The following is a 19,811-nucleotide window of genomic DNA, read 5'->3' as shown; positions in this document are numbered from 1 at the left end:
AATAATTTTAATAAAATAAAAAAATATATATATATATACATTTTTTTTTAAAAAGAAACTTGTCCTGCGCGTCTTTTATTTTGAAGGTGAAATCCCCACCTGTCCGGTATAGTTGCGTCACTCATCAGCCAACTTGCGCAGTTTCTACAAACTTTAGGAGGCTCGGCTCTGCTCGAGCATGTGTTGTATGTCGAGGGCGTTACGCACGAGCAACGCATCCAAACTCATGACCTCTCAGTGTAATCGGTCACTCACACACCGTGGATAAAATATAGCAGCTGATTTCTAAGGTCTAAAATTCTCATTTGGTACGCCTCACTAAAACATCTGAACTGCTGAAATATTAACACACTCCACTGAGACAAACCAGTTCAGGCCTTAATCAACAGGCATCAGCCTGACTGTTGAGCAATGCAGGGGTAGTCTTACAACAAGGCACATTAATCATGTCCAAACCCCCATCCTCTCGACTTGCTTTTGCGAACCTTAAATGTTGATATTATTTCAGCAGTGAGGACACCAGCATGTATTTGTGCTGTAAGAGCTTTCATGTCGGAGCAGGAGAAAAACTACAGCTGCAGGGCAATGATGCAACAAGCTTGCCAAAACTGCAGCACGAAAGAGGGTTTTTATTAGTGCTTGGCAAACATGATAGTGCCTGAGACCACAGAGGCACACCTTAAACAATACACTGGATTTTAAACCTAGTGTCATTATACTACATGAGGTGAACTGTGTATTATCTTTTGTAATTGATGGCAATAAACTCAAATTCCTTAACTAGTCCAGATTATCCCTTATTACTCCAATACCAAACTAGCCCGGATAATCCCTTGTTTGGACGGGGAACATGTGTAATGTAATACACTGTTGATAACAAAGTAAGCATTTAAAAAATATTATTAACTTGATCTGCTCAGAAGAGATCAGTCACCAATTAAAATGTAATATTTTGAAAAGTCAAAAAAAAAAACCCTCTAACTTTAATTAAGGAAAGAAAGAAAGAATCTTTCTTAACACAAACAGAGGTACTGTCTTTCAAACTGAAGGAAAAAAAATGTGGATGTCATCTTATTTTTTGGCAGTTCTCAACACAACAACTGCAGGGCATTACTTTGGTAATAATGTTAGAGAAACAACTGAATGGAACAGAAACTCACATTACACACTGCGAGACAAAATCAGGCTCAAGTCTGTCTGAGGTCAAATGCCTGCCGTGAAACATCCGTTATCTTGAGTAGTACTACTGTCACTCGGAACAAATCTTCAGAGAAACTAGAAAAAGTTAAATTTTAAGTGTTAAGACTGTGATGTTGGGCTGGCTCATTGCAAACCCACAACCTGTCGAACTCCTTGATGAACGGTCGCAGCAGGTCGGGCTCCTCAGTGACGAGGACGTTCTCCATGTTGGCCTGCACTGCTTGCAGCGTCCAGTTGAGGGAGCCGGTGATGAGCAGTCGGCCGTCAACCACCGCAAACTTGTGATGCATGTACATGGAGCCTCTGGAGCCCCCGTCGCAGCGCACACAGATCCCTGAGGACCAGAGAGGTATAGACACTGAGCAGCATGGTAAATATTCTAAAAACGCTACAGATGTGTTGATCTACTCGACTATCAGCTTTAAATACTCTGCTGGAAATGTTACGTCATAGGAACTTCTCTAGGGTCAAAACACTCATATGAACATTTCAAAATAAATGGTGTTGAAGTCACCTGACATGTTGAGGTAATAAAATGCATTCAAACCTATTCCCTTTCACTACAGGGACTTTTCAAACGCACCGCATCACCATTTCATCAAAAGCTTCCAACAGACTGTAGTTTTTTATTTTTATCTTTGTGAGCAGAGGAAAGTCATTTCTTAAAAAAACAGAAATCATGCAGAGGTTCAATTTAGAGTCCAGGCCTTTTTTATTCCTCTTAGTTGACTTTTTTTTAAAGGTCCTGTGTGGAACTTTTGGTTTGTGTGTATTTTGGCGCCCCCTGTGGACAAAGAGGTACCCGTTATCTAACTCTCGTCCGCTTCCTTTCTTTTAACTATCAAATTAAATATTTAAAAAGAAAACTGTTCCTGCAGAGTGCAGTTAATCACTTGGTCTGACACCTGCCTCCAGCAGCAGTTTCAAACAACAAAAACAACTACATAAAAATATTCCATCTTCATGCTGACGGTCTTGTTAATATTGAGGCATCAATATGATTTCACTGTGTCATAAGATACAAACACTCCTAACAGGAGCATGAACATTTTGATATGTTTATAAAGGTTACACATTCTTCTACAATAATTGTATAGATGCCAAGCTACTGTATGCACTTATTCAACGTTTTACTGAATCTGTTATTAGCTTATGCATAAAAAAAAGGTTATCATTTACTCTTATTGCTGAGTATCAAAATGAAAAAAACTAAGAATATGAATCAAAAACATGATATTGATTTTATTCCAGGAGTCATATAAAAAAGATGTTTAAATATTTAATTCCAAAACCTTTTCTCTTGGGGGAGTGGTTCGGATGTGCGCCCCATGTACGGAGGCTGTAGTCCCCAAAGCGGGCAGGCCGGTTTCAAATCCAACATGTGACTCCTTTCCCGCACGTCATTCCCCACTCTATCCACTGTCCTATCTCTACGATAAAGACATAAAATGCCCCAAATTAAATCTAAAAAAAAAAAAAAAAAAAACATTTTCTCTTTATTTGTGCACAGAAAACTTTTTTGGACAGAAGCTTTACTTTTGAAGGACATTTGACATCAGCCTGCATCACATTGTAGAATACCAATTTTTTAGAGTGGACTGCAGACTAAACCCAGACAGCGATTAGTCATGCAAGCTCTCTCATGCGATGGTAAGAGCACAGCCCTTAACAAGTAGTGAAAAACAATTACCAGAAACAGATTTTTAAGAGACAATTTTCTGAGCATTTCTCTCCAGAGATTCATGTCCTGCTTTCAGAATATTCAGATCATTGTGAAGATAGCCAAAATAATGACCTGAAACAGTAAATGCTTCTTGTAATTCAGGTTTCATGTATTTGGTCGTTTGACCCCATGGCACAGACAGTCCAGAAGATGCCACTTTTAAGACTACTCTCCCTGCTATTTCAGAGCGTGCATGTATCACTCAACATTGCTTTTAATGACCGAAATGTTTGAAGCAAACTCTGGAGTATCAAAAACAAACAGTAACAGCAAACTAAGCCAAGGCGCGGTGCTCAGGTGCCAATCACCATCAGCTATTTGAGGATGAAAGCTGATTGTACCTCGTGCCAAAGTGGTTCTCGTGAGGTCTGCAGTCAACATACACAAACTCTTAGAAACACTTTGCTTAATGAAAATTCACTGCCTGGTTGCCAATTTCGTACTTACTTAATTCTTAGTTAACCATATGCACAGGCAGTAATTCACTAAATGCAGGCTGAGAGAGGAAGAGAGACAGTGCGAGCCCGGCACGTGACACAAAATCTTTCAGAGCTCTTAGAACATGATTACTCTTGACTCACAGGAGCGCTTGTGGTGGCAACCTTCATTCAACCAGACAATTCCTATCAGCTATCCATTTTCGCCCACTTAGGAAACCCTGCAGGGCTTACCGACAATGACACTTGTGATTCAAGAACACAGAGTGAGCACCTTTTGGTGAGCAACATCCTCGTCATCCTTTCCCGTATCTCAAGGTAAAGTTGCCCACAGTAATCACCCCAAAACGGTTGGTTTGACTTTCTTTAAATGACTTTAAAAAGGTCTAAAGATGACCCCCTGGGCCTATAGTTTTTTTTGTTGTTATTGCATGTGGATGATTTCTCACACACACAAAAGTCCTGAAGCACGTAACCATATAAAAATAAAAATAAAAAGGTTTCCCTTACCGGCTTTGCGGAGAACACCTATCTGGGAGCCAGTGATGGCGGCATAGTCCTTGTCTGTGAGGACTCGCATGATGACACCTTTGTTGTGCAGCGCTAGTACGGCCCTACAGAGGTCCATGTTGGAAAAGGCAAAGACACACAGGTCCAGAGTGGAGGAAGCAGACAGGAGGATTCGGAGGAGACGGGAGAAAGACGTCTCCACACCATGGGGAAACGGGCACAAACAGGTACTGAAAGAGAAATGAACATTAACACCTTTAACCATAACCTTTGATCTTTAACAGCCTCACAATGTGCACATATCCAGAATCATATTAATATATAACACAGTTTTTAGAGCGAAAAGGGAAAGACTACTCATACAGTACATCGTATGGAGTGAACGATGAGAGGGATCAAACTGCATCAATATCACACCTATATGTCTACAGAGAGGTTCAGTCAGGTTTCTAAAACAAATAACTTACATTTCACTGCACATCTGTATGAGCATGTGACAAATAAAAATCTTGAATCTAAAGAATATTGAAGTTTATCATACACAGTGAATCAATGTTTATGAATGACCACTCTTTTCTAGGCTGAGACGCTCTGCTTCATGTGCTGCAAACAGTGCTGAGAGTATTCTGAAGGAAAGGAGATGGTGTGCGCCCTGCTGGACAAACCACATGATGACAGTTTCTAAATTACCCAAGAATAACTTTTCTGGATTCTATGTTCTGCGAAAGCGATTTCATATCATCACATATTGGGAAAACATGAACACTGATACCAATATATCTGTGATCGGCCCTGATAGGTCTGTGTTATATCAGTCAGGGTCTGGTCGTAAAAAGGCCTTCGTATTGACAAAAGCACCAGTGGGCTTATTAATGGCGCGTTCCATTTGAGATCAGGAGTCAGAAATTCAGAGTTACCGGTCAGATACGTCATCAGGAACGCCCCCCCCCCCCCCCCCCCCCCCCCCCCCGAAGTGGGACCTCAGACTAATGCATCTGATCTGAGTTACCAAGTCAGAGTTAAAATCCAACATGGCTGCTACATGCATCAACAGCGACGTTTAAACTGTAACCATTGTGTTTATTAGCGACATAGTCCTCTTTTAGTGTAATTCAATAATTCTCAAAGTATTGTGCAAGTTCTATCTGTAGACATGTTGTCATGTTATGTTTGTGCACAAAGTATCAGGTAGTGTGTTACTACAGTATCACCAGGTGTTAGCAGACCAAACAAAGGCATTCCTGGAGGTGTCAATGTTGCTTGTCCGCCTTGCAACTGGAACGCATTTAACTTGGTGTGATGTCATTCCCAGCTCCGAGACCCGAGGTCCGAAGTAAATGGATCAATGCACCACATCACTGTTGTTTATTCTTTCCTTTAATCTGTACTGACTAAACCACTTCCTAAAAGCATCTTGTCTTATTTGAAGTTTTGCACAGTTGGCCATTATCACACCATCAGCAGCGACCCAGGAAATATATATCGTACATTCCTTCCTATTAGTCAACATAGAAATTGTCACACTTACTAAGGTGAATTGGGATTGACAATGTGCTCCACACAGGACATCGCTGAAGGAAAAAAGAGGACCTCATTGCGGATCTTTCGGGGCCTAAGTCGACGGCCGAGCCAGCCGAGCAGCTCCACGCTGAGGGAAATGGCCACTAAACCCAGGCCGACCACCTTCACCATCCATACAGCTGACATTTCCCTCATAAGAAAACAATGTCATACAAACCTTTTAGACTAACATAGCATGTTCATATTGTGTCAGCAGCATAATAATAAGAGTCTTCATACATAGCACCTCATAAACACTAAATCATGATCTTCTCTGTCACTATATTCTTTACTTTATCGTTCAATCAAAATTCCTAAATAGTTGGGGGATGTAGAATAAAATGTGAATTAAAAAACAGAAAGTGGTGATTTACAAAACATTGAAACACCCTTTAATTGAAATAGCAAAAAGCCAACATGTCAAATGTTGAAAGTAAGAAATTGAAATGTTTCTTGGAAACTATTTCCCCATTTTTGAATGTGCAAGCAACACATTTAAAGAAAAGGTTGGGATAGGATCATGTTTACTACTCTGTTGCATCACTGTTTCTTGTAACCACACCGAGGAGACCAATTACTGTAAGTTTGACAAAGGAATATTTTACCAGTCCATTCTCAATGTAGGATTTCAGCTGGGGTAACCTTTGACATATTTTACAGTTCGTGTTCAAATCATTTTCAATGAGTGACATGACCGGATTGCAGGAAAGCCAGTTTAGCAACCGGACTCCTTTACTTTGCTGCAATGCTGCTGTAATTACGTTCTTAATGCGGTTTGACAAGGCCTGCTTAAATATGCACGGCCTTGCCTTTAAAATCTGTTGCCTACTTGGCAGCTAATGTTGTTTCATAACCTTTATAGTATATGGTTCAGCATTAATGGTGCCTTCACAAATGTGCAGGTTAACCCCGCCATGTCCGCTAATGTACCCTCATACCATCACAGATGCTGGCTTAAGAACTGTGCACTGATTTTTAAAAACAAAATGATGGTCCCTCTCTTCTCTAGCACAAAAACACAGAGTCACATTTTGACTTGTCAGACTTCAGGACAGTCTTCCACTTTGTCTCAGTTCTTTTGAACGAGCATGTACCCAGAGCAGGTGGCAGCATTTCTGGATCTGGTTTATACACGGTTTCCTCTCTGCCTGGTAGAGTTCCAGCTCAAGACGATGACTGTTGGAAGTGGAAATGTCAACTACTGAACTGAATCTCTTTTTAATGCAGCGTCGTCTGACGGCCCAAACATCACAGCCACCCAACATTGTGTTTTTTGCCTTGTCCCCTGCATACACAGATTTCTTCAGAATTTCTGAATCATTTATTATGTAGAATATATACCATAGCCGTCAATTTTTATGTTAAAAAACACAATTTTTAAGAGTTGAGCCCCTCCCCAAATACTTCAGAAGTACTCAATCGTGTTACTAACATGTTAACCTCATTAATTGAGATGTTTTTTTAAGCATATCGCATCTTTCCAAGTCTTTTCTTGCCACTGTCCTAACTTTTTGGAAACTTGTTGGTGCCATCAAATTCAAATTAGGCATATCCATTTATAAAAACATTAACATTTCTCAGTTTCAACATTAAGTATGCTGTCTGTCTGTGTTATATTTTAAATCAAATAAGGGGTTTCGCTGATTTACAAATAATCACGTTCTGTTTTCATAAATATTTTAACCTAACTTTCTTAGAAAATGGGGTTGTCTAAGGTAAAGAATCTAGAAATACAGGAAAGCAGAGGATCATCATTCAGTGTTTATGATGTATGTATATGAAGATTCTTATTATTATGCAAGTTGAACAAACCTGTAAGGGTTAAAATAAAAGGATTAAGGAAATACACATGTAGCCTACTAACAGTGTATGCATGAATATATGCATTTCAATCTAAAATGTTCATCTGACATTTAAAAAGCAAAATGATAAACAAACTTGAGGTTAAATTCAGCAGATCAGACAACGAATGAAAACAAAGATCATCTATAATTCTGCATGTGACATCTGCTGACTTTCTAATTGATATTAAACATTATATGATTATATTTGATAAGTTGCTTAACATACATAGAAACGTTTTCTGAAGCTGAATTAAATATAACGCTACTTTCATATAATGCTGAGCAGAAAAGACTAATTTTGACCATGAAAAAAAACTTAATTTAACTAGCATTGTAGATGTCGAAAAGTGGGTTATTTTAACTTTATATTAAACCACATATCATTATATTTAAGCTACAACATGACGCTGACTGCCGACTTATTGATAAAAGGTACAAACTTTACATTTCCAAAAGTTATTTTAAAAAGAAGTCGGAGGTCAGGTCTTTGCATAAAGCATGAGGGCGTTTTTACCTGAGAGTTTAGCTTCTATCGCCACCGCGCGGGAGTAGGCTGTGTTATGCTGCATTCACGTGGTGTCGGACACATCGGAAAAACGGGTTTCCGAGTTGTAAAATGCACATGAACACCTGCTCAAGTCGAAACAACAACTCGGAAACTCGGAAAAGAATGAGGTGCCCAAGTTGTCGACTTGACGTCAGTATCGTCATCACTTGGGGGGGGGGCAAAATATGTTTTATTAATGTTAAAATACTTTTTATTAATTCAGGTATTGCACATCAACTTTTTGGTCAAATATAACTTTTAACAGCCACATTTCACAAATCTTTCTTCGTTTTAGCTTTTAATACATCACTCCGAGTTCCGAATTTCCGAACTGAAAATCACAAACACACTGATTTTGGAAGAACGACTTACGAAAGCAGAAATTCCACCATCCGAGGAGCACGTGAATGCAGCATCAGACATTTCTACGTCACATCCAATCAACTTGATTGACATTCTACGACAGCCAATGAATGGCCGCGCAACACTAGCCTGTCCTCCAATCATTTAACTCGAACAGATACCGGCGCCGGGTCTTGTGGAAAGACTCTGTTCTCGGTGTTGCAACGTGTATTTTTCCAACAACCACAGGTAAACATCGTTGAACTCTCAAGTTGCAACATAAAGAAATCGCAAGGCTATATTGTCGAGCTATAACGAGAGACGCTTTCTTATTAAAATTAATTTAATTTCAGGCAGTTTATGTTCGTTGTATTAGGAGATCAACAACAACCATGCTAACATTAGCATGCTAACTTTGATTGCCAACAATTATGTTAGAGCAGCTGCTGACTGGAGGACGGAAAGTATAGAAGCTAATTGTCTCTCCCCGCATATGTTCTTCTCTCTGAGTGTACCTGGTTTGTTTTGTGTCTCATTCTCACTCAGACTTGATTCACTTTGTGCGCTATGGGTCGACGCAAGTCCAAAAGAAAACCTCCTCCTAAGAAGAAGATGACGGGAGATTTGGACTCTCAGTTCACCTGTCCTTTCTGCAACCACGAGAAGTCCTGTGACGTCAAAATGTACGTACAACGCCACCTTGCACCTACCTACCCCCCGGAGTAACAAAGCCTCCAGTTTTATCCACTGGTTTCTAACTTTTGTATGTTTGTTAACAGGGAGAGGACCAGGAATACTGGGATAATATCATGCACTGTCTGTCTGGAGGAGTTCCAGACCCCTATTACCTGTATCCTTTATCACACAGGACACACATTTAGAAACTCATACATGACACACATTTAGAAACTCACACATGACACACGTTTAGGAACTCACACATGACACACGTTTAGGAACTCACACATGACACACGTTTAGAAACTCATACATGACACACGTTTAGAAACTCACACATGACACACGTTTAGGAACTCACACATGACACACGTTTAGGAACTCACACATGACACACATTTAGAAACTCACACAGGACACACATTTAGAAACTCACACAGGACACACGTTTAGAAACTCACACAGGACACACGTTTAGAAACTCACACATGACACACGTTTAGAAACTCATACATGACACACGTTTAGAAACTCATACATGACACACGTTTAGGAACTCACACATGACACACGTTTAGGAACTCACACATGACACACATTTAGAAACTCATACAGGACACACATTTAGAAACTCACACAGGACACACGTTTAGAAACTCATACATGACACACATTTAGAAACTCATACATGACACACGTTTAGAAACTCACACATGACACACGTTTAGAAACTCACACATGACACACATTTAGAAACTCACACATGACACACGTTTAGAAACTCATACATGACACACGTTTAGAAACTCACACATGACACACATTTAGAAACTCATACATGACACACATTTAGAAACTGCACCACTTTCTCTGTCTCATACTGTGTCAAAAGAAGATCAGATCAGTTTGATTTTGGTCTTTAATGATCGCAGCAGAAAAAATTAAATATAGGCTGTCCAGGATTTAAAGGAGCTTTAAACATAACAATAATAATAATAAATTAGTCTTATATATCAATTCAACCAATCAATCAGTTTTTATTTGTATAGCGTCAACTCATAACAAGTGTTATCTTGAGACACTTTACAAAAAGCAGGTAAAATACCTTACTTATTGTTATGTTACAAAAAGCAGGTAAAGATCTTACTTATTGTTATGTTACAAAGATCCGGCCTATCCATCATGAGCACTTTAGCAAAGCAGCAAAAGTTACAGTGCTAAGAAAAAACTGCCTTATTAAAAGTCAGAAATCTTCGGCCGGATCCCCGGCTCATGACAAAACAGCCTTCACAGGCCTAGACTGCGCCGGGCTTGGGAAGGGATAGGGGGAGAGATGGGATAAAATGCAGGAAGAGGAATATTATAGTGCTTTTCTAGATACTCAAAGACGCTTTCACAAGGAAAAAAACAACAACAACTAGCACAGCACAACGAATAAGCAATGGATGGGAGTTAGTGGTTGTAGGCAGTGTTGCAGAGGTGAGTTTTCAGGGATTTCTTGAAGGAAGTGAATGTGGGGGAGTCTCAAATGTTTTTTGGGAGAGAGTTCTAGAGGGTGGGAGTGCGGGTGGGGGTGTGTCGGTGGAGGAGGTCAGACAGGTAGGGGGGAGCCAGGTTCACTTAAAAGGCTACCATACTGCATCAGTAATACTTGTAGAGATAGTCAAATAGCTTTAGGACCCCCCCCCCCCCCCCCGAACACCTTTCGTATGCCAAGTAAGAGTGGGTTGTCTTTGCATCGCTGTAGCTTTCCAAAACTTGCATTTCAACAATCTTAACACCCACTTCATGCTGTATTATGTCAGCCGGGTGGCGCATAGGAAGCTGCAAGGGCTTGAACTTCTCTTCCTAGAGGCCTCTTTCATCCACTACAACAAAATACTGAGTGCAAGGCCGGGGATCCGGCCAAAGATTTCTGCCTTTTAATAAAGCAGTTTTTTCTTACTGTAACTTTTGCTGCTTTGCTAAAGTGCTCATGATGGATAGGCCGGATCTTTGTAACATAACAATAAGTAAGGTCTTTTTACCTGCTTTTTGTAACATAACAATAAGTAAGGTCTTTTACCTGCTTTTTGTAACATAACAATAAGTAAGGTCTTTTACCTGCTTTTTGTAAAGTGTCTCGAGATAACACTTGTTATGAGTTGACGCTATACAGATAAAAATTGATTGATTGAACTGTATGATACCAACACAATATAGATATAACAAGCTAGTCGTTGTTTATTTATATTAGTATTAATGACTACGTGTGACAAATGGATCAGCTGAGGACTGTATTTTCTTTCTTTGTGATCTGACAAATTGTCCTGGACTAGTTCTGGTCATGCATAGCCCGTGGTTTTCATCATTAATCAGAGTTGGTCAGTTGTCACGGAGGCGGCTTTAACTACATCCTCAGTGAGCTGTCTCATCTGTAAAATTTAAATATAGCTTGTGTCCAATGTCCATGCTATCCAACCTCAACCCCCTAGTTATCACAGTGTAACACCTCATAGTTAAAAAACACACAAAGTATTTCTCTGTATAAGCTTTAAACTGTGTTAAAAAAAAAGAACTACATCACCCCTGAGGATCTCACAGCACTATTAGAGGTATTGTTTTTGAATCTAATAACAGTTGTTGAATATATCAACAAACAAACCTTTTAGTTTTTGCTTTTAGGTAAGTGAGATGAAAAATAAAATACTGAAAATAAAGAGCTTGGTGTGCTTAGAATTTGAAAGTGTATTGATGGTGCTCTTTGGTGGGACTACATGCATTCAGAAGGGGGGGGAACAAGGCTCTGTTACATGTTTTTGTTATTTTAAAGGCAGCATAAGAACAACCTGTTACTCCGCTTGGTTTTTAATGAGACTGTTTTTATTAAAGAAATGTATAATGTTAGTGTTGACTTTAAACTCAACATATTCTAAATTGACATCATGCTCCATGTTAGCCGTTTGTGTTAATGTGCAGTCTGTGCATGGAGCTGATATCAAAGTATGATCAGCCATTAGCCACCAGCTAACGGCACAGCAAACAACGTGGTAATGAAGTAATGTCCCCCCCACCCCCACCCCCCCCCCCCCACGACCTTTGCCCTCTGCCCTCTGGAAGTGACAGTTTTTTCTGGATTATAAATATTATGATTAATATAGAAACGAATATCACATCAAAATCCAGTTTTTACTGGAGAACTAATGCTTACCCGCAGTGTAGTACACAAACAAGATATTCACATTTGGTCTTGATTTCTGTATTGATTTACCATCTTTAGGTTGTTGTGCTTTTTTTTTTTGTGAACTTTCATGTAGGCAACAGAATTCCTTTTGTCCTTAACTTGTTGCTCTTCAGATCTGTCCGAGCCGGTTGACGTGTACAGTGACTGGATAGATGCCTGTGAAGCCGCCAATCAGTAGCCCTAGTTGAGCCTAATGTCCTTCCGGAGCAGGGGGAGGATGATGGGGAGGATGATGATGTGGCTGGTGAACGCGGGCCCATTAGGATCAAGCTGGTCAGGGGACATTTCAGAAACCTGAATTATTCAGTTTTCCCATATGGTCACTTGAGTTTTACAGCTGTGTGAACAGCAGTTCTACTGATGAGGTCTTCAGCCTCAGAGCTGCTCTCAAGTGTTCCCGATCTCTTCTGATTTCTCCCCTTTCTGTGTAAGCAACAACCCTAGTTTTCATTCTTCATTATCTGATTTGTTACATAATTTGTGATTTGCAGCGATGGCTGATTTTAGTCCTTGCACATTGAGCGAGGCTTTCTATGTTGTTTCGTTTTATTTGATGGGTCTCAGAGATGTTTTAGATGCAGGGTAAACGAGCCTCAAATGAGTAGTGGTTAAATTTAAACAGAAATGTGTTCCTTGATTTTTATTCTTTGCAACGTTGAGATATTGTAAGCTGCTTGAAAATCTCTATTCTCTAAGAGGCCTCTAGTTGCAAAAAAACAAACAAACTGGGATCCCATCTTGGCATTTTAATATGAAATCCATTTGAAAGTGAGAAGTGTTTCTGTTGGATTGTGCGAGTGAGACGTGAAAGTGTTGATCTATACAGAAAAAGTTAAAAATCAGAATTTCCTTTAAAAATGATTCCAAACTCATTCCCTATCAAACACTCTGAAACTAGCTGCAGGACCTGGTGGGAGAGGAACATTTTCAGGGAAGGCTACACCATCAGACTTTACAAAGTGTAGTGTAATAGTGAACTTCTCCCCTGTTGAGGCAGGATGTTACAGTTTGTGTTGACAGTAGTAATTACCCACAGCTCTCGGCGTCCTCCTTACAGACAGACATGTCACATCAGGTCATGCCGCTGATGACAGGGATGAAAATGTACAAGGTTTATGCTTAGCTGCTAAGTTTTGAATTGCTCTCTAATCATTCATTTTGTTTCAGTTGATTGTCTTAAGCTTACAATTTCTCAAAATAAACATTTTGAAAAGACAAAAAAGAAGTTTTTTATTAAAGATGTGTGTACAGACTGTGTGATCTTATCCTTAAATCAAGCATTAGTAATGGAAATGTCTTTACTATGCAAGAGCCATCAGTGTTGAAAAGCTTTAAATGAAGCTGTATGTTTTTTAACCCTCTGAATTTGAAACGTGTGAACTTGGAAATAAACAAGCAATAAGACTTGACAACAGAAATGTTGGTTGGTTTTCAGTTTATTGTGTTATGATAAGGTGAATGTCCTTTTGTTTTAATAGAGTTAAAGGGAGATCATTACAACGGTTTACACAGGACAAAAAAAGCTACAACCTGAACCACACAGGTATCCGATCTTTGAATTTCAATATGTAGGAGTATGTTGTAATGTCAATATATGAAGCTTTTTTTATAACTAGGAAATCAAAGGTTGTGATTGTCTCCTAAAGAATGAGAAAGAGAATAACCAGCTGGTGACAAATTAAAAACTAACAGTTAAATTTAAATAGCCTTGTGTTGACTTAATACAAGAGTGTAAAATTAAAGAAAAGGCTTACTCTCCAAATATGTTGTTTTATTTGATCTTTCTGTTCTCTACTTTTCCCTCCCATCATTTAACACAGGTGTAGCCAGCCTAGAAAAACATGTTTTTTTGATAAACCTGGTACAAAGGGATCCCCTCAGCCAGAGAATGGGATGGAGAACGACCAAAAAACACATTTTTAATAATTACACCACTTCAATTCAAAGGTGTCAAACAGCAGTGGAAGTGCCACGTTCAAAGTAAAGCGTCTCTGTGCACGGCTTCTGATCTACTCTCCTGTGGCATCTGTGACCGTGACACATTTTCAGGAGTCCAGTATCCATTCATGCCCGCTGAGCGCAGGATGTAGCGGCTCACAAATGAAAGCAGACACAGTGTAGTGAGGCTGTGCACCAGGCAGAGCTGAGTGATAATAGATGAGATGTGGAGTGCCTGCCTGGGCTCTCCACCCAGGAAGGAGTGCGTCGTGCATGCGCGCCCCTTCACCGTGCATTGTGTTTGATGATGGACCCCAGCTGGAGTGGTATTGCCGACGCCTTATGAAACATGCTGGAGGATGATTACAATAGAGAATGATTATCACTTAGTCTCTCATCTGTCTGTGCTCGTCCCCTCCCACTGCCTCCCCCTCTCTCTTCTATTTCTCGCTCCTTCTTTCTCCTCTCCCATTCAGCACGCGAGGTCAAGTGTCACTCCGTCTCCGTTGTCAAGGCTGCCAATCACCCACACAGTGAGTGCGAGGCAACTGTTGCCAAGGAAACAGAGCCATTCGGTTGCTAGGCACCTGGAGCTGTGCTCACAATAGTCATTTTGTTGCTTAGAACACACACACATGCACATGCATACACAAATACACACAAAACCACAGAAACAGCTTTGCCAAATCAACAAGTTTACACGTCAGTGTGAAATGTGTATAAATTATAATTACTTACTGTGCTAATAAATAAGAGATTTGCTTACGCAGGAGTAAGAAATCATGGAGTAGTAAGCGATGAGAGTGTAATTCATCACAGGCACATTCGCAAACAGATGCTAATATATTGCTGAATTTGCAATGAAACTTTGAGATTTTAATTTATGGTACTTAGCAATAATGCTAATGTACCTAAAATGTATTTCTGGATGTTTTATTCCAACTCCACCGCTACCTGATTAATCAGCATGCTCTGACTCTCTGAATTCTTCAGACCTGCACCTCAACTTGATCGATAAAAGACATAAACATCCATCATTCTGACTAAAAATAGTTACCCATAAAATCAATCAATCCCTTATTTCCCCACTGGCACATGGACCCAGTGAACCTCGCTGCAATGTGTGTGCATCCAAATATGTATGTGTGGGGATCTGAATGCTGGTTTTCTTAAGACCCATCAATCCCTTATTTCCCTACAGGCATGTAGATCATGTGAACCCTCGTGCAGTTTATATATATGTGTGTGTGTGTGTGTGTGTGTGTGTGTGTGTGTGTGTGTGTGAATGTATGTGTGTGAGTCTCCATTATGACAGCCAGTCAGCTGAGCCGAAAGCTGAAATGTCAGCAACGGGTGCAAGCCTTGACATGTCCTCATGTGTTACTGTCTCCTGTTGCTGCTACAGGCATCAAACTCTTTGCACATTTTTAGCATGAGCCAGGAAGACAGAAAATAGGAGTGTGAAAGTAGAGGCAGCAGCGGGATGATGGTTATGCACAAATATCTACCATCCCGTGGCATTTCCGTCCCACAAAAAATAAAAATAAAAAAATAAAGCTGTTTTTTTTTTGCAAACTTAAAAATTCCCGTTCAGAATGAGGGAAATGTTTGGTGCAGAGTGTGAAGGGCTGTGAAAGACATTCATCAACTGATAAGATTATGGGCTCACTTGTGTGCTCGACTGACTGACAAGGGTATGTAATCAAGAAGGTTTGGAATTAACGTCTGAGTCTGAAGACTTTTGTGTTAAGCTCCCTGAACTAATGCCTGGGGGGGTTTAGCTTAGTGGCATGGTGCGAGCCCCCACCCCTCCTGCAGGAGAGGCTGAAATTGGGCGGCGAAACAAACTCATTTCCTCCACAGGTGTGAAGAGTGACATGGTTGATAAAGCTACGATGATAAAACCTTTTCAGTGGCTGGATTTGATTTGGCTGGCCCCTGATTGCGTTCTATTTAAAAAGCCTTTTCTGATAGAACAAAATAAGCCCTTTCCTATAAAAAAAAAAAAAAAAAAGTCACCTCTGGGTGCTTAATTAAAAACCATCCCATGTCTGTGCCACCTCCTCGTCCCGTCTACACATTTATATGTGTCTGCTATTGTGCTTTACTGAATAGAGCTCTGCTTTTTGGACCCTTATAGATGACAAAGCTTCCACTCGACTACGCGTATTCTCAAGCAATAACATCCACATCTGTATTATCAACCCAAGAATACCCGTGGTCGAGACCGGAGCAAAGAGTCCCACCTCCTCCACTTCCATTACTTTTTTTTTTCTCTCCTGGTTTCCTCCATTCTTCTTCTTCTCTGTGTGCATCCTTTTTCAGCCTCTTCAGCTCTCTGAGTATGATCGCAGTGTGGAGGGAAGGAAGGAGGAGGTCTGTGCGGAGGCAAATCTTTCAGGATAGCACCTAGGATAAGAGACACAAAACACATCGTATTTATCCTTGAAAAAAAACAATGCAGCAGCACTGCTCAGGAGGTTACACTGTAATACACACTTTGTGCACGCTTCAAGTCATGTCTTGTGCACAGTGGGGGGGGGGGGGGGGGGGGGACTACAACATTGTAGGCTTTATGCAATAGCCACCACCACACACTCACAAAAAAAATAGACATGCAGGCAGCCGACAATGCATCTTTACCTGAGCTGCACAGAGTAAACAGATTGCACTGCCAACAGCTAGTCCCTCTGCTCTCCCTGGTATCAAGCAACCGTTTAGCCCGGTGCTGAGGGAGAGGGCAGGCTCACCAATTATCAAATAGGTGTCAGTGTGTGTTAGACTGCACTGAGGGGAGACACTGATTATCAAACAGATGTTCAGCCCTTACCTTCATGCTTTCCTTTCATTACATTCTCCTTTCCTCCTCTGTCTACCTATCTTTGTCTCCTCCTCTCACTTCTTATTCGGAGACTCTGGTAGCACACACACACACACACACACACACACACACACACACACACACACACACACACACACTCACTCACACTCACACTCACACACTTCTTTCCCTTTATTTATTTTTTGCTCTGTCCCATGGAGAATAAGCCTGACTCTCCCCCATCCACACTTGCCAATTAGAGACACAGTAGTTGTCAATCAACAGCTGAGGAGAAGAGAGGGAGAGTCATTGGGAAAAGGGGGGGTGTTTTTTTTTTTTTTTTTGCATCAGCACCACAGACAGCTCCCCCTGGGTAATGCTGGCTAGTTCCCCGATACGACTCGACTTTCTCTCTCTCTCTCTCTCTCTCTCTCTCTCTCTCTCTCTCTTTTTCCCTCCTTCTCACATCTTCCCCCCCCCCTTAACCTTTCCTCTCTAATCATCGAGATCTCGCCTCCGTCTTTGTGTTTACCCTTTTTAACCCCCCTCTCGCCCCAGCTTGCTCATCCTCAGATCAGCTTGTTTATCCGCTCAGACACGTGCATTAACCATACATCTGTCTCTGTGATCAAAGCTGCACACCATGCAACCTGACAGTTCTGGGAAAGTTCCCATTTGCGGGTGACAGTGCTCTCACCCCACTCGCACCTGTGTCTGTCTACATGCTATCCCGCTGTCCCTGCAAAAGGAAGTGCCAAAACTGAAGCAAGAGAAGATGCTGACACTCGTCTCCCTCATTACCTAGTTTCCTCTCTGTCTCTCTCTCTCTCTCTCTCTCTCTCCTCACCTCTTGCATCTTCCTCTATCCCAACTGTCCATGTCTGGGCCGCCGATGATGACAACTCAAGTGGACGTGTCTTCTGTTCTCACTAAGAGCTGTGAAGAGATGTACGGAGGTGTCAGGGATCCGGTGTAAAAATACACCCTGCTGCTGCCGCCGCTGCTGCCCTCCTCACTACACAGGACCAGTGTGTGTCTGCTCCGTGTCACTCGAGTGTCTCTGTCTAATTTAGAGGCATGTAGTTTTTATCTGTTTGTGTGTGTGTGTGTGTGTGTGTGTGGGAGGGAGTCTGGAATAGATGGGTGTGCCTGCAGGAGCCGTTTTGAATGCATGAAACAGGCCTTTTGTTTATTTGACACTGTAGTTTTTTTGTGCAACAATATCCCAAAGCTCAAGTAACACTTGTGACTGCGCTTAATGCACTTGTTAATAACAGCTTTTCTTTTTGTTCATCTTTTTTATTGCAATGACATTTGTCTGTTTGAATGCATGCAGACGTGTAGTTAATGTGATTTTCAAGGAGAGGCACAGCGAATGTCATCGTAAAAAAAAAGACAGTAAAGGCTTTATTTTCTGTTCTTTACTACTCATTCATATCTGACCCCCGTGCCCACACGTTTAAAATGACACCCTCGGCCCCAAGAAAAAGCTGCATGGACCTAATAAGAACTTTACTTCACGGTGATGGACATCTGGCTCGCTTTTATAAGAAAATCCATTTCCTGAATTGACTTGATTGAAAGTGAGTTGGCTCCAGCTGGAGGGGAGCGAATAAAAAGAAACACGCTCGGTCTGGTTGTCATATTTGTGCCTGGCTTATCAATCCTTTAATGTACCTGGTGTTTCACAATCACAAGTGGCAGTGCCAGAGGCGAAGACAAGAGCTGAGGGCTGAGGGATGGAGACAGACTGAGCAGGATGCTGGGCTTTGCTGCTTGCACATCACTGCTTAATTGCTTGGAACTAAAGGCGCTGTTATGAAGATGTTTATGCTTATGCCTGCAACAGCAAATCTTTGCAGTCATTTTGGCTGCACTGTGGAATCTAATAGTCACTACCCAGACAGTAAAGTAAACAACCCAGCGATGGCTATTGCAACAAATTCAGCCCAGAGTGCAGAATTTTAAAAAAAACTTTCAATGGCAAACTTATCAGAGTTTCCTTAATCTCCCTCTGGGGCCTAAATGCATCATAAAGGCTCTATTTGGCCTACTAGCCCAGATAAGCAGACAACCACACACAAGCACTGTAAAAATGCACATTGACCAGCACCTGTCTCCTACGTGACACGCGTGGATATTAAGCTTTCTTTGTTTGTAAATACATCCGCTCCCACTGACAAGGAGAACCCAGTTCAGAGTGGCAAGCGTGGATTGAATCTTTAACCCTTCGCAGGGAGAGTTGAACCATCTTTGTCTCTGCTCCAACAGGCTACAAAGGAAGGAAGGGGGGAAGCCACGTTGACACATGCTGCTGGTTACATATTAAGCTGTGTTCAGGTGCAACCCTCATCAAGTCGGTCGATGGGGAACTTGGGAGTGAGGCAAATGGGACCAACCCGTTTTTAGTTATCAAATTATTAAGCGTGCCAGGGACTAATTGATCGTGCGTAAATCCCACGCCGCACACTGCTACAAACCACCTCTTTTTTTTAGCCTAAAGCCTAAATCTACTTAATGTTTCTTGACTTCGGGGTTTATCAACAAATGTCTCTTAATATCAGGGCAGTCCAAAGTGATAGGACCCCTGAAAAAACGCCGCGCTGTCAACTGTGTCCAAAACGCTCCTCATGCTAAAATAACACCAGAAAATGTCAAACTTACCGCTGTGTCCACCTTTCCCTGAAGAAGCAGCCCCATATGCATCACATTGTATCCATGCTGAGGAGTGAGAATAGGCTATACCGTGCAGGGAAACGCCCCCCCCCCCCCTCCTCCTCTCCCTGCTATTCCTTTCTCTCCTGTGCGCTTCTCCTCCTGCTTATGGGGAATCACATAACCACTCCTTGTTTTCTGCTTTCTCTTCGAGGGAGGGAAGGGATGGAGCGATGGGTGGACGGATGGATGGAGCCTCTGCAGCAGCATCAGCAGCAGCAGCATCCCATGCAACTCCGCTGCAACCTCTCACCTCTCCTCCCCTCCTCCCCT

The 19,811-nt window shown here is 41.4% G+C and overlaps 3 protein-coding genes across 3 annotated transcripts in view; 2 read left to right on the top strand and 1 right to left on the bottom strand.

Annotated features, from left to right (window-relative positions):
* LOC132991770 (histidine-rich glycoprotein-like) overlaps positions 1-19,811 on the top strand; it is a 393,411-nt gene that overhangs the window by 312,778 nt on the left and 60,822 nt on the right. The window lies entirely within an intron of this gene.
* pld6 (phospholipase D family, member 6) lies at positions 83-19,802 on the bottom strand. Its single transcript, XM_061060299.1, is given in 6 exon segments — positions 83-1,534; positions 3,871-4,100; positions 5,399-5,581; positions 19,488-19,606; positions 19,609-19,640; positions 19,643-19,802. Coding segments are annotated over 6 exon segments (927 nt in total). The 5' UTR covers positions 19,764-19,802; the 3' UTR covers positions 83-1,292.
* On the top strand, positions 8,337-13,482 carry LOC132991505 (transcription elongation factor 1 homolog). Its single transcript, XM_061060292.1, has 4 exons — positions 8,337-8,412; positions 8,710-8,846; positions 8,943-9,013; positions 12,178-13,482. The coding sequence occupies exons 2-4, from the start codon at positions 8,731-8,733 to the stop codon at positions 12,240-12,242; spliced, it is 252 nt and encodes an 83-aa protein (XP_060916275.1). The 5' UTR covers positions 8,337-8,412; positions 8,710-8,730; the 3' UTR covers positions 12,243-13,482.

This window comes from Labrus mixtus, chromosome 2, assembly GCF_963584025.1.
Source record: "Labrus mixtus chromosome 2, fLabMix1.1, whole genome shotgun sequence".
Taxonomy (NCBI): Eukaryota; Metazoa; Chordata; class Actinopteri; order Labriformes; family Labridae; genus Labrus; species Labrus mixtus.
The sequence above is the reverse complement of the archived record's forward strand: the minus strand, read 5'-3'. Positions and strand labels throughout refer to the sequence as shown.

Excerpts from the sequence above, each read along its gene's own strand:
- LOC132991505 (XM_061060292.1), top strand. The coding sequence starts at position 8,731 with ATGGGTCGACGCAAGTCCAAAAGAAAACCTCCTCCTAAGAAGAAGATG. Across the intron at positions 8,847-8,942 it reads AAGTCCTGTGACGTCAAAAT|GGAGAGGACCAGGAATACTG; the intron begins GTACGTACAACG and ends GTTTGTTAACAG. Across the intron at positions 9,014-12,177 it reads GTTCCAGACCCCTATTACCT|ATCTGTCCGAGCCGGTTGAC; the intron begins GTATCCTTTATC and ends GTTGCTCTTCAG.